The sequence below is a fragment of the Scardinius erythrophthalmus genome (assembly GCF_964197995.2).
Source record: "Scardinius erythrophthalmus genome assembly, chromosome: 18".
NCBI classification, from domain to species: domain Eukaryota; kingdom Metazoa; phylum Chordata; class Actinopteri; order Cypriniformes; family Leuciscidae; genus Scardinius; species Scardinius erythrophthalmus.
In genome coordinates, this window is record NC_138238.1 from 28,154,028 (window position 1) to 28,167,371 (window position 13,344).

Genomic DNA, 13,344 nt, shown 5'->3' on the forward strand with positions numbered 1-13,344 from the left:
GTCTTTTTTTCCGCAGTAGTTTCAATTTTGATATTTTTAGGTCAAACCGTTCTTGTCTGTCAGTCATATAATGCAGGTCTATGGTCACCCCCTCAAAGAGCATGCACAGAGTCCAAATTAAAACAATTCCCCGTCGTCCAAGTTAAACAATTCCCCATCGTAAGTACACATTGTGTTTGTGTAACACAAATTTAACTTTTATTCATTTTTGAAGCAAAATCTAAACATAGGCTATAATAACTACGGAATCATGGTCTCATGACTTCAATGTCACCATCCCTAAGATTCTGACAACTTTTTCAGTCTTTATTTAAAAAAAAAAAAAAAAAACATTTTCCCTGAAAGATGGAGGTAGAGCATGATTATAAACACAAGGCTGTTAAATGGGACTAGTTGAGATAGATGAGTTAACCTGTTCAGCGTGATGACGTTTAATGTCCCAGACAACCTCTGTAGTCCCATTTAGCCACTTGTTAGTAACTGCCTTTTTTAAGACAAAAATATATTTTTTTAAATCACAAGGGGTATCACTAATGTATTTTATGTCGTTGAATAAAACGTGAAAATATATTGAGCTTGTGTCCACCACAGACGGCACTTAACCAAAAACCCGTTCAAAAAACCCACTGACTTCAGGACAGTGGAACCGGAAGTGCTAAATTGCTAACTCGTTTCCGGATTTTGGCCTACAAAAATATGTCTTCTCTGCAGCACTCTATAGCCTTGACGTCAATAACTCTGTGAAAGGGCCTGTCTCAATACCCATGCAGTCTTTGCACTTGACCACTTATCCTCTTACATAGGTTGTATTTCCTGTATTTGGCCCAAGTGTCAACTTTAATATGGCAGTGTAATGTATTACCAACACTAAAACTGAAAATTATAATTTTTTCCTGCATGGGTAAACTATACACAATAAATATTGTCACTATCCACGATTCATATTGTTGCATTTTTGTATTGTGATATATTGTGACAAGATATATTCTGACCCCTAGTAAATTCAGTTATTATTTTGTCCTGTGGTCAATATGTAAACATCTGTTACGTGAAATAGCTTATTCTAAAATGATTAGCAGATTCTTAGTTTTTTATATAAAAGTTAATGCTGCCTTTCCATTTACTTTTGGTGCAATAAACAAAGTAGTTTATTTTCTTTCTCAATTCACATTAGAGAAAGCATTAAATCCTATTCAAATCTAATTGCATTTTATTATGATTCAAAATTAATCATTCTGAGTTGATTTAAATCCAGGGAAAAAAAAAAACAGTTCTAGTGGCTGACAGGTTAAGGAGAAATACCTTCCCTTCCCTTCAATACCAATACCACAGTCTGCTGCTTCGATCATGCTGACATAATTTCCTCCATCGCCTGAGCATAGAGATAAGAGAGATGATAGCAGGAAAACATGAGAAGACACTGTGAAGACACATCTTCACCGCTCTGAACGATTCATGTGCTTGGAGAGAGTTCGGTTAAAGTGGGTTTTTATCTCAGCTACCAGATGATGAGACTTAAAGCTCAACAGACTAAGGAGAGAAGCAGAGAGTACTGACCATATGGCACATGTTCTGTTGGCTGTATGTTGCTGTAACAATCAAACAATTTGAGCTTTCTGTGTGGGAGAGCAGCGACAGCAAACCACAGCAGGGCACTGACACGTGATCCCCCAATCTTTATTACTGGGGAATCAATCTTTATTCATTACCCAGTCTGGTTCCACTGCTCTCTCTTTCAACTACCTGCTCTGTCCAGACGGTGGCACTCACAAGACAGCCTATCGGATCCTGTCTGGCCTCATCTTCCTGTTTATGCCCGCTCTGGTGGCCTGCTTACATTTTTAACATTTGAGTTCATCCTGTTTGTACATCCTGTTTGTCGCATTTGGGTCCTTCTTGTTTGCTGTGACTGTGTTGAACAATGCCTTCATCTCCGTTTTTTTTTTTATGTCTGTTTTTTCTATTACATGATGAAATAGTATGTGCTCAGTTTTTTATGTCAGTGATGTTATGTTTTTTTTATATTTGTACTATCCTAATACTTAAAATGTGCTACAGTTGCAACAAGATCACAGTCTCCATAAGAATGCAAGACAAAAGAACAGTCAATGTCTGCAACTACAAGATATTGTTTAGGTGTCAAATGTGAGGTGTGCAATATGGTGAAGTTTAAATCATTAGACGTTTCATAAGCTTAGTTTAATATAAGGCTGGCATCTCCAAATATGGTGCTCTTCTTCCTGGCATCATCTTTGCTACTTAGGCCTATTTAAGATTAGCAAAATCTATGCAGAACCGGTTTTACGGGTAATCATCCCCATCACTACACTGGGGTTTAAGGGCCCACACAGACCACAGGTGAGGACCCCCTACTGTCCTCACCTGTGGTCTGTGTGGGCCCTTACACCCCAGTGTAGTGATGGGGACACTATACTGTCAAAGAGCACCGTCCTTCGGATGAGATGTTAAACCGAGGTCCTAAATCTCTGTGGTCACAAATAATCCCAGGATGTCTTTCGAACGAGTAGGGGTGTAACCCCAGTGTTCTGGCCAAATTTGCCCAAATTTGCCCAGTGGCCACCATGACCTCCTAATCATCCCCATATATATATATATATATATATATATATATATATATATATATATATATATATATATATATATATATATATATGTATATATATATATACAGTGGGGAGAACAAGTATTTGATACACTGCCGATTTTGCAGGTTTTCCTACTTACAAAGCATATAGAGCTCTGTAATTTTTATCATAGGTACACTTCAACTGTGAGAGATGGAATCTAAAGCAAAAATCCAGAAAATCACATTGTATGATTTTTAAATAATTAATTTGCATTTTATTGCATGACATAAGTATTTGATCACCTACCAACCAGTAAGAATTCCGGCTCTCACAGACCTGTTAGTTTTTCTTTTAGAAGACCTCCTGTTCTCCACTCATTACCTGTATTAACTGCACCTGTTTGAACTCGTTACCTGTATAAAAGACACCTGTCCACACACTCAATCAAACAGACTCCAACCTCTCCACAATGGCCAAGACCAGAGAGCTGTGTAAGGACATCAGGGATAAAATTGTAGACCTGCACAAGGCTGGGATGGGCTACAGGACAATAGGCAAGCAGCTTGGTGAGAAGGCAGCAACTGTTGGCGCAATTATTAGAAAATGGAAGAAGTTCAAGATGACGGTCAATCTCCCTCAGTCTGGGGCACCGTGCAAGATCTCACCTCGTGGGGCATCAATGATCATGAGGAAGGTGAGGAATCAGCCCAGAACTATACGGCAGGACCTGGTCAATGACCTGAAGAGAGCTGGGACCACAGTCTCAAAGAAAACCATTAGTAACACACTACGCCGTCATGGATTAAAATCCTGCAGTGCACGCAAGGTACCCCTGCTCAAGCCAGCACATGTCCAGGCCCGTCTGAAGTTTGCCAATGACCATCTGGATGATCCAGAGGAGGAATGGGAGAAGGTCATGTGGTCTGATGAGACAAAAATAGAGCTTTTTGGTCTAAACTCCACTCGCCGTGTTTGGAGGAAGAAGGATGAGTACAACCCCAAGAACACCATCCCAACCGTGAAGCATGGAGGTGGAAACATCCTTCTTTGGGGATGCTTTTCTGCAAAGGGGACAGGATGACTGCACCGTATTGAGGGGAGGATGGATGGGGTCATGTATAGCGAGATCTTGGCCAACAACCTCCTTCCCTCAGTAAGAGCATTGAAGATGGGTCATGGCTGGGTCTTCCAGCATGACAACGACCCGAAACACACAGCCAGGGCAACTAAGGAGTGGCTCCGTAAGAAGCATCTCAAGGTCCTGGAGTGGCCTAGCCAGTCTCCAGACCTAAACCCAATAGAAAATCTTTGGAGGGAGCTGAAAGTCCGTATTGCCCAGCGACAGCCCCGAAACCTGAAGGATCTGGAGAAGGTCTGTATGGAGGAGTGGGCCAAAATCCCTGCTGCAGTGTGTGCAAACCTGGTCAAGAACTACAGGAAATGTATGATCTCTGTAATTGCAAACAAAGGTTTCTGTACCAAATATTAAGTTCTGCTTTTCTGATGTATCAAATACTTATGTCATGCAATAACATGCAAATTAATTACTTAAAAATCATACAATGTGATTTTCTGGATTTTTGTTTTAGATTCCATCACTCACAGTTGAAGAGTACCTATGATAAAAATTACAGACTTCTACATGCTTTGTAAGTGGGAAAACCTGCAAAATCGGCAGTGTATCAAATAATTGTTCTCCCCACTGTATATATACTGATTGGCTTCATCACTGGTGGTCTCCTCTCCACCAATAAGCTGGTGTGTGGTGGGCGTTCTGGCGCAATATGGCTGCCGTCGCATCATCCAGGTGGATGCTGCACATTGAGATTCCCCCTTCCATATGTAAAGTGCTTTGAGTGCAGTGAAAAGCGCTATATAAATGTAATGAATTATTATTATTATATATACATATATATATGTCTGTGTGTGTTAAAAATCTAACATTTTAGAAGAGAACAAAACATCATGGTTGTTCAAACCATCTATACACACACAGGCTATGTAAAATCCATGTCTTTATTAAACAAAAAATAATAATGGGTGGGGGGTTGAATTTAACAACTTCTACTAAATCACATCCAATTTATTAAAACAAGGCAAATTAATCAAGAAATATCCACTTATGATCTCGTGGGTGGCTGATCAACTACAAGAACTGTCTATTTTGACTGCATTTTTTCGCTCCCCTGACTGCAGCTATCTACTCTTGTCAAAGGTGAGGCATTTGGAATCTCACACAAGCCTATCATTTTTCTGTGTTTGCAGTTGTTGTGCATTAATAGTAAACTAAACTAACAACAAACAACTTTTCTGGAATCAACAGCCTTTCTAATAGAGTCAGCTGGACTGCCTAATCAGCTCATGCTTCATCCTAATTAACGTCATTCTAATTAATAGGTCTAATTATTTGGGTGTGGTTTTCTCTGGGTTCACAACACACTATTGATTTAAACTTGTGGAAAACTGTGGATTAACTTTTATTGTGATTATTTCTGGTCTGAAAAAGCTTTTCAACTTCAAGGTAAGCTCTATGTGAACTCTAAATAAAGCCACCTACTTTGTTTAATTGAAGTTTTAATAGTTTAAACAAACTATTCAGTTGCTATCAACATATACCATTTTTTATATCTATATTTGATGACTTGATCACTGGTCACTGAAACATTTGATCACTGTTTGTCATAAAATGCTAAGCTTAAATACATGTAAAATCAAATTCATAATAAGGTGTGGATTGATAAATAAAAGTTCATCTTGTTTTTGAATGAACTATATAATATAAGAAAGGTCAAGTAGTCTAAAATCATCCCAAACAAAAATGAGAACTGCTTCAGTTCAACTTCAAAAACAAAACCCTGACTGTAGTTTAAAGACTATTCTGACCAAATTATTAAAACCCTCTCTTGACTTGTTCTTCAAGTATAGCTGCTTTCGCTACCAAAGAGCCCACTGGTGCAATGGCAGGTGTACTGAGTGGATCACTGTATGCACAGGCCCCTCTGCTCCCTGGTCCTCTGCCCTCCAGAGTGTTACACCCAGATGAGCAGCTCCAACTAAACCAACCCTTTTACATTCCCAATGTCCAGCCTCTCTTCCCATATCAGTGGTCCATGCCAACGCCATATGCTCCCTACGGTGGATTTCATGGATTAGGTATCTTCTAAAGCATACCGGTTTCTTTTCTCATTTTTACCAAATATAGTTAGGGTTGCCATTTCTTTTTTCTTCGGAGATGGATTTCAATGGAATTATACTGTTGAGCAATTTTTCAGGATTTTACTTTATTTGCTGTCCCTTTATTTCATTTTACCTGATGAACATGATGTTTCTAAAAAGTGTTTCTAAAAGTTTCCTGATGGCTGCTTTTCTGGATCTCAAGCACATTAAGCTCACGATTGAAAGTATGGAGGAATCTGCATGTTTTTGTGATTATATGAAGCGTGATATTTACTTTACATGATTTAAGTGTGTGATTTGAGGAACTTTGATTTAGGCTAGGATCCAGCTGTTAATGCTATCAAACAGTCTGTTAAAATGTATTCATGGAAACCCACATTTACGTAGTATAACTGCTCTTTGTTTTCAAGGTTACGGCATGATGCCACCACTACTTCCCCCGTGTTTGGAAGTCCCTGGATACATGATTCCTCATGCTCAACTGCCCATATTGGACTACAGACGAATGACTCCCCATGTGGCTCCAACTATTGCCCACCATACCCACCGATCCCATTTCCAAAACAGTGTGCCTGTTGGTCGTGTGATGGTCAGCTCAGAGGTGCAAACTGAACCTCTTTGTCATAGCATAGAATCACATGGACATGCAGCAAGGTCCCAAACTTGTTCTGAATCAGGTAGGGGTACTGGCTGTGGCAGTCCAGTGTCAACATCACCCTGCTCCTCAGATAACAAATCAGTAGCTTGCCCTGAAGGTACATCCACAATGACTCAAAATTGCAATGCCACCAATACTATTGACATTACTGGTTTATCTGCGGTTCCCAAGAGTGAAGTCCTCCAAGCCGAACGGGTACAAATCAAATGCAATGAAATGCCTTCTGGGCTTAAGGTCTTTCAGAACATGGAGCTAGTTAGTCAGAACGAAACTGACCTTTTGCAGTGCAGCTTGGCATCTGTACAATCTTCAGAGGATGTTGTCTTGTGCTCTTACCAGTCATTAGCAGTAAGGAAGGATAAACAGAAGGTTGAAGCTGGGATGTTAAGATACTCCAGTAAGCATTGTCTCCCTGCTTGTACAGAAGTTACTGTGGTGAGAACTTCTCCATCTTGTAGAACTTTTAAAACGTATCCTAAGCCAAGCAGATCTGTTGTTACCCAAAGCCTTAAAGCAAAGAAAAAATCAGAGATGCCTTTTCATACAGGGGTAAAGGAAGATGGAAACTCTTCCAATGTTCCCTTCAAGATTATGCGGCTGCCATTTGACATACAGTACCATGACCAGCCTTGTCAGCTCGAGGCTTCTATCTGGTCGGTAGAGTCTTTGATGCCGTACGTGCCGTCCAGTGAGTGGATGATAGAGAATGGCCTTCTAACCCCTCAGAAACCTCTGAGCCCACTGATTGAACCCAGTCATAGTATCTCAAAGCCGAATTCTGTTCCTATAGGGGAGTATCAACAAACTGATGCATCTACTAAATACCATGGTCTTCCACATCAACTAGAGACCTCTATCTGGTCAGTAGAGTCTTTGATGCCCTATGTGCCGTCCAGTGAGTGGATGATAGAGAATGGCCTTCTAACCCCTCAGAAAACTCTGAGCCCACTGATTGAACCCAGTCAAAGTATTTCAAAGCCAAATTGTGTTCCAGTAGGGAAGTATCAACAAACTGATGTATCTACTAAATACCGTGGTCTTCCACATCATCTAGAGACCTCTATCTGGTCAGTGGAGTCTTTAATGCCTCATGTGCCGTCCAGTGAGTGGATGATAGAGAATGGTCTTCTAAGCCCTCAGAAACCCTTGAGTCCACTGATTGAACCCAGTGACATAATCTCAAAGCCAAATTGTGTTCCTGTAGGGAAGTATCAACAAACTGATGCATCTACTAAATATCATGGTCTTCCACATCAACTAGAGGCCTCTACCTGGTCGGTAGAGTCTTTGATGCCGTATGTGCCTTCAAATGGGTGGATGGTTGAGAATGGGTTTTTAACTCCTCAGAAACCCCTGAGTCCACAGATTAAATTCAGTGATGTTCTGTCAAAGCCGAATCAGTCTTACACTAATGTTATTCCAGTAGGGGAAAGTCAACAAACTGGTGCATCAACTAAACATGAAGACTCCATTAGCTCACTCAAGGCCCACTCACCATACCGTCCCTCAACAAGCTGGCTGGCTGACTTTGGTAATGTATATTACTACAGTAAGTTACCCATTGTACAACAACAGCCTAACATTTCGGAGAGACGGCTACCAAAGATATCCCTTGCCATTGGTCTTGAATCTTCTCCTCTCAGAAATGGGAAAGAGACCAGGAACCAAAGACCAGCAATTGGTGTCTCAGATCAGAAGCATAGTTCGTTTCATACTTGCAAGTGCAAAGCAAAAAGCAGTCCGAGGCTTGCTGGATCTGCAATGACGTGTGGTTGGGTTTCTCATTCCACATTGGAGAAAAAGCTTCCCTTCTGCACATCATGTAGATATAACATGAAAGGAAAGGATCATAGAAAGCTTTCTTTTTCAGATGGTCTTTGTTGCAAAAGAGAAGAGATTGCTGAAATGATAACCTTTGATGACGAGGGTGCTACTGAGGGAGTCCATGATATCCAACAAATGATTTTGGGAAGTCATGTGGCAAAATGCTGTGCTGCTTATCCGCCTAAAATCAGAGCTCAAACGGGATTCTTTGAAAATTACCAGTGCCTTAATGCCTGCCCTGCTCAAGATAAATGTGCTGACCTTGAATGGAGAACTTGGGAAAAGAGTGGGAAAGACTGTATTATCAAACCAAATGAGAGATTGCTACAGAGACTGCAGAAAGGTAGGGCTGCCAATAGACTTGCCCAAATTCTCTACATTGTGTGCGTGCGTACATGTGTACATACACACACTCATACTCTATATTGTTACATATGTCTTCTGGTAGACGATGCATGGAAAGGAAGAATGCAGGCACCTAAAACTGAAAGAAGGATCCAGAAAAAAGAAAGAAAAGAGTACTTGCAAGGTAAGAAAGTTAATTCACTAGTTTGGTTGCCATTCAGCCTTAATTATTAATAGCAAACTAACTTGGCTTGCTGTCCTTGGAGGAGACTTGAACCCGAGGCTTGGCTTGAGCTCTATGAACATTTAGAATTTCCTTTTATTTAATCACTTCATCTTTTGCTGTTATTTTGTTAATCCCACTTTCTTTCTCTCTCCAGAGCTCACACAACAGGGAGACACAATGCACACCCCATGGAGAGAGTGAAGGCACACTAATGTCACAAATGTTCAAACCCTTTCAACACTCAAATACTAATTTTTAGATTTTTATGCAGTGATTTAATAAAGTACTTATGACTGCCAACATGCATATTGCCTTTTGTCATTGACTCTTCCAAAGTTCTATTTGAAATGAAATGTCACTAAATCATATTTTAATACGTTGTGTGAATATGTATGTAATACACCGTACTGTGCAAATGCTTGTGCAGAATAGATGTGCCAGGAGGAAATCTGAAATGGAGGGGTTTTTTTTGTTTTTTTTTTTAAATATTGTAATTTTTAATGAGTCCTACAACAGAAGGTATGATCCACACAGATCTGATCTCACCAACAAGACAATCTGACAAAGCGGTGCTCTCTAGAGTAACTTAACCCTCTGGTGTTTGTTCATTTTAGACTGAAAAAGTGGTTTATAAATTGCTACTTTATCGGAATGGTACGAAACTTGGTGACGTGGCAGTTGCTATTTATAACCTAAATGGTAGTTAAACAATAGTCACATGTCGGCGCAGTGCACCAACACATAGCTCACTTTTGCTTCGGGCGTCCCAAGGACGAGTCCTGGCTATAGTTGATCTTCACCGATCCCGTCCCCCTCTTTCTCTCCAACTTCGCTTCCTATGAGCTAACTGTCCTGTCATAAAGGCAAAAAAGCCAAAAATAAATCTGTTTAAAAAAGTCACGTGTTCGAAGTCAAAAATGTCATAGGAAGTGAATGGGGAAATATGTGAAAATACAGAATTTTTCTGTGTGCAATATAAAAAATCAGCCATGATGATGGAAGACTTGAAATACTTGTATGGATAATTTTAAAGATGTTGTTTTTTAAAGCCCCTGGTCCCCATCCACGGGGTCATGGAAAAGCATGAACATTCTTCAGAACTTCTCATTTTGTGAAGTCATGCACATTTGTAATGAAAAGGATCGTTTTAATATAAAATAACTATTCTTCTAAAAAATGTTGCCAGCATTTGCATTCATAAATTTCATTGGCTGTTAAAATAAAAGCTTATGTGAGCATGATTAATTTGCTTGTAACATTAAAATAAAGAAAAAAACATTTTAGTTTTAAATCATTGAGGAAAGATTTATGTCATGGTGACATTTGACTTGTACTTTATGGTGTAAAAAAAGAAAGCCTATTTTTTTTTTTTTTTCATTGTAAATGTAATAGAGTACAAGTACAAGTATACATTGAAATTTTACGATCAGAAATCCTGTTGTGTGGGGGGAACCCCGAGGAAAAAAGGGCATGCTCTCTCTGTGTGCAGAATTATTAGGCACGTTGATTTTCTGACCATGTTTTTTTCCAGGCACATTTTACCAATTCCAAACCACATTAATCTTAATAACTACTATTAATTTTCTATTTAATCATTTATAAGTGATATATATTCATAAAGGATGGAAATGAAAAATGCTTTATATTCAGGTGTGCATAATTATCAGGCACGTTTTCTTTTACAGATAAAATAAGCCAAAAAAGAGATTTAACTCAGACTGAAAAGTCTTAAATTATTAAATGCCCATGAGAAGGATGCAATACTAGAAATTGCAGTTAAGGCATGACCATTGGACAGTGAAATGCTCATTGGGTCAGCAGGGTCATACAAAAACGGTGTGAAACCATCAGGAACCCTTTAGTCTCCAGCACCACCATTTTTCAGAACTGCAACCTACCTGGAGTCTCCAGAAGTGCAATGTGTCAGGATCTCAGAGACTTAGGTTAGGTTAAGAATCCTAAAAAATGACCCCCACTTAATAAGAATCACAAGCTGAAGTGTAGAAAAATACATGAAGACTGTTCGTTTTGGGAGTTCATTTTTAGTCCATCTCCTACCCTGAAGTTCTTTTACAGAGATGGACTAAAAATGAACTCCCAAAACTTTTGTATTCTATTGTGTTCTTGTATTCTTGTTCTCCTGCCCTTTGTGTTCATTGGTTTCTGTTTTGCTTTTGTTATTAAATATGCCTGCACTTAGATCCACACTTCTGCCAGTCTTTGTCCTCTCCATGTTATATAGGCTACATATAGTACAAAAGACAAAATATTAGCTGAATTGACTAAAAAGACTATATGCACTTTACAGTTTAGATGCACTTGATTCTTAATACTGTTGTTACCTGTGAAATTGGAGTGAATTTTTGTTTCTCTGACTCTTGATGGAACCACAGTTTTGTTTCTTAGTGGATATTGTATAACAGCGCCTGACTGCTCTTGTTATAATTTTGAAGTTCTGTCATGTTTCAATTTCTTCTCATTCCTCTCAATTCTAAGAATGCAAAAAACAAACAAACAGACTTACATTCTTGTAGAGACCAGACTTGCAGGATACCTTAAAACATCTTATTTGGAAGGACAGGAGGACACAGAATGCATATGTACAATAATTGAGATGTGCTGTGATCTTCTGTTGCTTAACTGCCAATCCCAGCACATTTTACTACACTGTTAGAAGAAAAGGTTCTATATAGAACCTGACAGAGGGAATAAGGGATCCTATTCCCATCATGGGATAATTTTATGGATTTTATAAAAATTTATTTTGATTACATTTTATTCATTTTTAAACTAACTTGTAAACATACTTTATCACTAGAAAAAAAATTAACCTGTTAAACATAAAAGTATTATGCAATCATTTCTCCTTATAGAAACGTTTTGGCCAAATGGTCTATAAATAAGATTGTACTTTTTGTTCTAAGAGTGTGGCAGAACTGCTGGCAATGACAATGCGTGATGTGATCGTACCACTGTTCACAAGCTCAATAATGTTATTTGAAAAGTATTTAATTAATTCCTAATTCCTCATATTTAATTACATTTTTTAATTTTTACTCATATATATATTAACCAACTGCACAATCATATTTTGTAAATAAATGATGTTAACAGGCTGTCTTTTCCAAGTTCACAATGAATTTTTTTTTTTTTTTGGCACAGCAAGAATGAACTACAGTATACAGTAAACAAACAAACAAACATTAAATAAACAAATAGAACCAATCTTAATAGAAAGTAATAATTCTGTGTTAAAATATTACTAGTAAAATAGCAATAATATTTTAATTGCTCACCACAAATGTAAGTTTGTTTTTTGTCCCCCAAAAACATTTGACATTGCTATTTATAGAAGAGCCGGGGTGGATACAATACTGTCCTCTCAGCATGGCTCGTGTTCACCTCACATTTTTCATGCTGTGAGATAGGACTTAATTTGCATTGCAGGTATTTACCCATAAAACACATCTCAAAAGTGCAGTAGCTTTATGTGTGAAATTGAGGATTTGGTTAAGTCTGTCAGAAAATGAGATGGCAAGGGTTAAGAGTATTGGTCCGTGAAATGCTGGTGAAACTCCTTAATCTTGGCCAACACTATCTTCAGTTTCTCTTTTGAAGGAAGGATGGTCATTCTGTAGGAGAAGAATGCAAAAAGCAGGTACAGTTAATCAACAAATGGATTGAAAGACTGAGGATGCCAGGAAAAAAACGGATACTGCTTAATTACGTAAAATATTTTTGCCACGTTAAACAGAAAAAAAATTAGTGCATGTGTTAACGTCATAAATGCGCTTCAAGTTATGCAGAGTTAGACAGACTTGTCACCAATTCACCTTTTCAGTTCCTCCGAGACCAAAATAAAGAGCTTATGCTGAATTCACACCATAACTACTGTAATTTTGAAGAGATGGAAATTCCTGACGTTCATGACTCGAATGTATGCATTTCAATTTCAACACTATCAATGCCGAAAGTAATCTGCAGCAGTCAGGTGGTACAGGTCAGTGCTCTATAAGTTGTTTATGTGCATTATTATTGTAATGATATGTGCTTTGAGACGAAGTAGTTTAACGCCATCTCTTGTGGTGCTTTTATTTGCTTTCTTCTGTACGCGTTCATGGGCTTTGGAGGAGGCATGGCTTTGGGAGCGCGCTGAAGGGAGGGTGGGATCTTATGCTTTCAAAGCTAGCTTGCTATTTCTAGCCTCTCTGAAAATTGCCTAACATACCTTTAAGCAACAGTTTGGTACAACAGGGCCAGCTCAGGGCATAACTATTGACTTTAGCTCAGGGGCATAATTATTTCCCCCTCCCTTCACATTAATCAACATGCCTTGTTCTCAGTCACATGGTTCCGAATTTTCCCGCTCTTGCAGAGTATAATTTAGACATAATTTCTGTAATGGGAAAACTTTACACAGACTTTATTAACTTGAACTATCATTCACACACGTAGGCCCACCAAAAACCACATACTGTAAAGCATATTTTAATGCCTTACCCATTAGGTGGTTGACCTGCAGGCTC

General features: G+C 38.7%; 2 protein-coding genes across 6 annotated transcripts in view; one reads left to right on the forward strand and one right to left on the reverse strand.

The window, feature by feature from the left end:
• Window positions 1–5,003: 5,003 nt before the first annotated feature.
• Window positions 5,004–9,123, forward strand: LOC308706719 (uncharacterized protein). 4 transcript variants are annotated; one of them, XM_081392530.1, is made up of 5 exons: window positions 5,004–5,109; window positions 5,509–5,741; window positions 6,176–8,590; window positions 8,696–8,776; window positions 8,973–9,123. In XM_081392530.1, exons 2-5 carry the CDS (start codon window positions 5,546–5,548, stop codon window positions 9,017–9,019), a joined length of 2,739 nt encoding a protein of 912 aa, XP_081248656.1. In that variant the 5' UTR covers window positions 5,004–5,109; window positions 5,509–5,545; the 3' UTR covers window positions 9,020–9,123. The 4 variants fall into 4 exon arrangements, with proteins under 4 accessions (XP_081248656.1, XP_081248657.1, XP_081248659.1 ...); XM_081392531.1 differs by having other exon boundaries at window positions 5,011–5,109; window positions 5,514–5,741; XM_081392532.1 differs by having other exon boundaries at window positions 5,023–5,109; window positions 5,582–5,741.
• Window positions 9,124–11,811: 2,688 nt separating this feature from the next.
• Window positions 11,812–13,344, reverse strand: part of LOC308707168 (alanine aminotransferase 2-like) — a 46,272-nt gene continuing 44,739 nt past the window's right edge. For both annotated transcript variants that reach the window (XM_081393384.1, XM_081393383.1), the window contains exon 12: window positions 11,812–12,450. In XM_081393384.1, coding sequence (XP_081249510.1) covers window positions 12,360–12,450 — 91 coding nt within the window. In that variant the 3' untranslated portion in view covers window positions 11,812–12,359. The remainder of the gene's footprint in view (window positions 12,451–13,344) is intronic.

Bases quoted from the DNA above. Each gene is read 5' to 3' on its own strand.
- LOC308706719 (XM_081392530.1), top strand. From the start codon at position 5,546: ATGGCAGGTGTACTGAGTGGATCACTGTATGCACAGGCCCCTCTGCTC. The intron at 5,742-6,175 runs GTATCTTCTAAA...TTTGTTTTCAAG, and splicing joins CGGTGGATTTCATGGATTAG to GTTACGGCATGATGCCACCA. The intron at 8,591-8,695 runs GTAGGGCTGCCA...GTCTTCTGGTAG, and splicing joins GCTACAGAGACTGCAGAAAG to ACGATGCATGGAAAGGAAGA.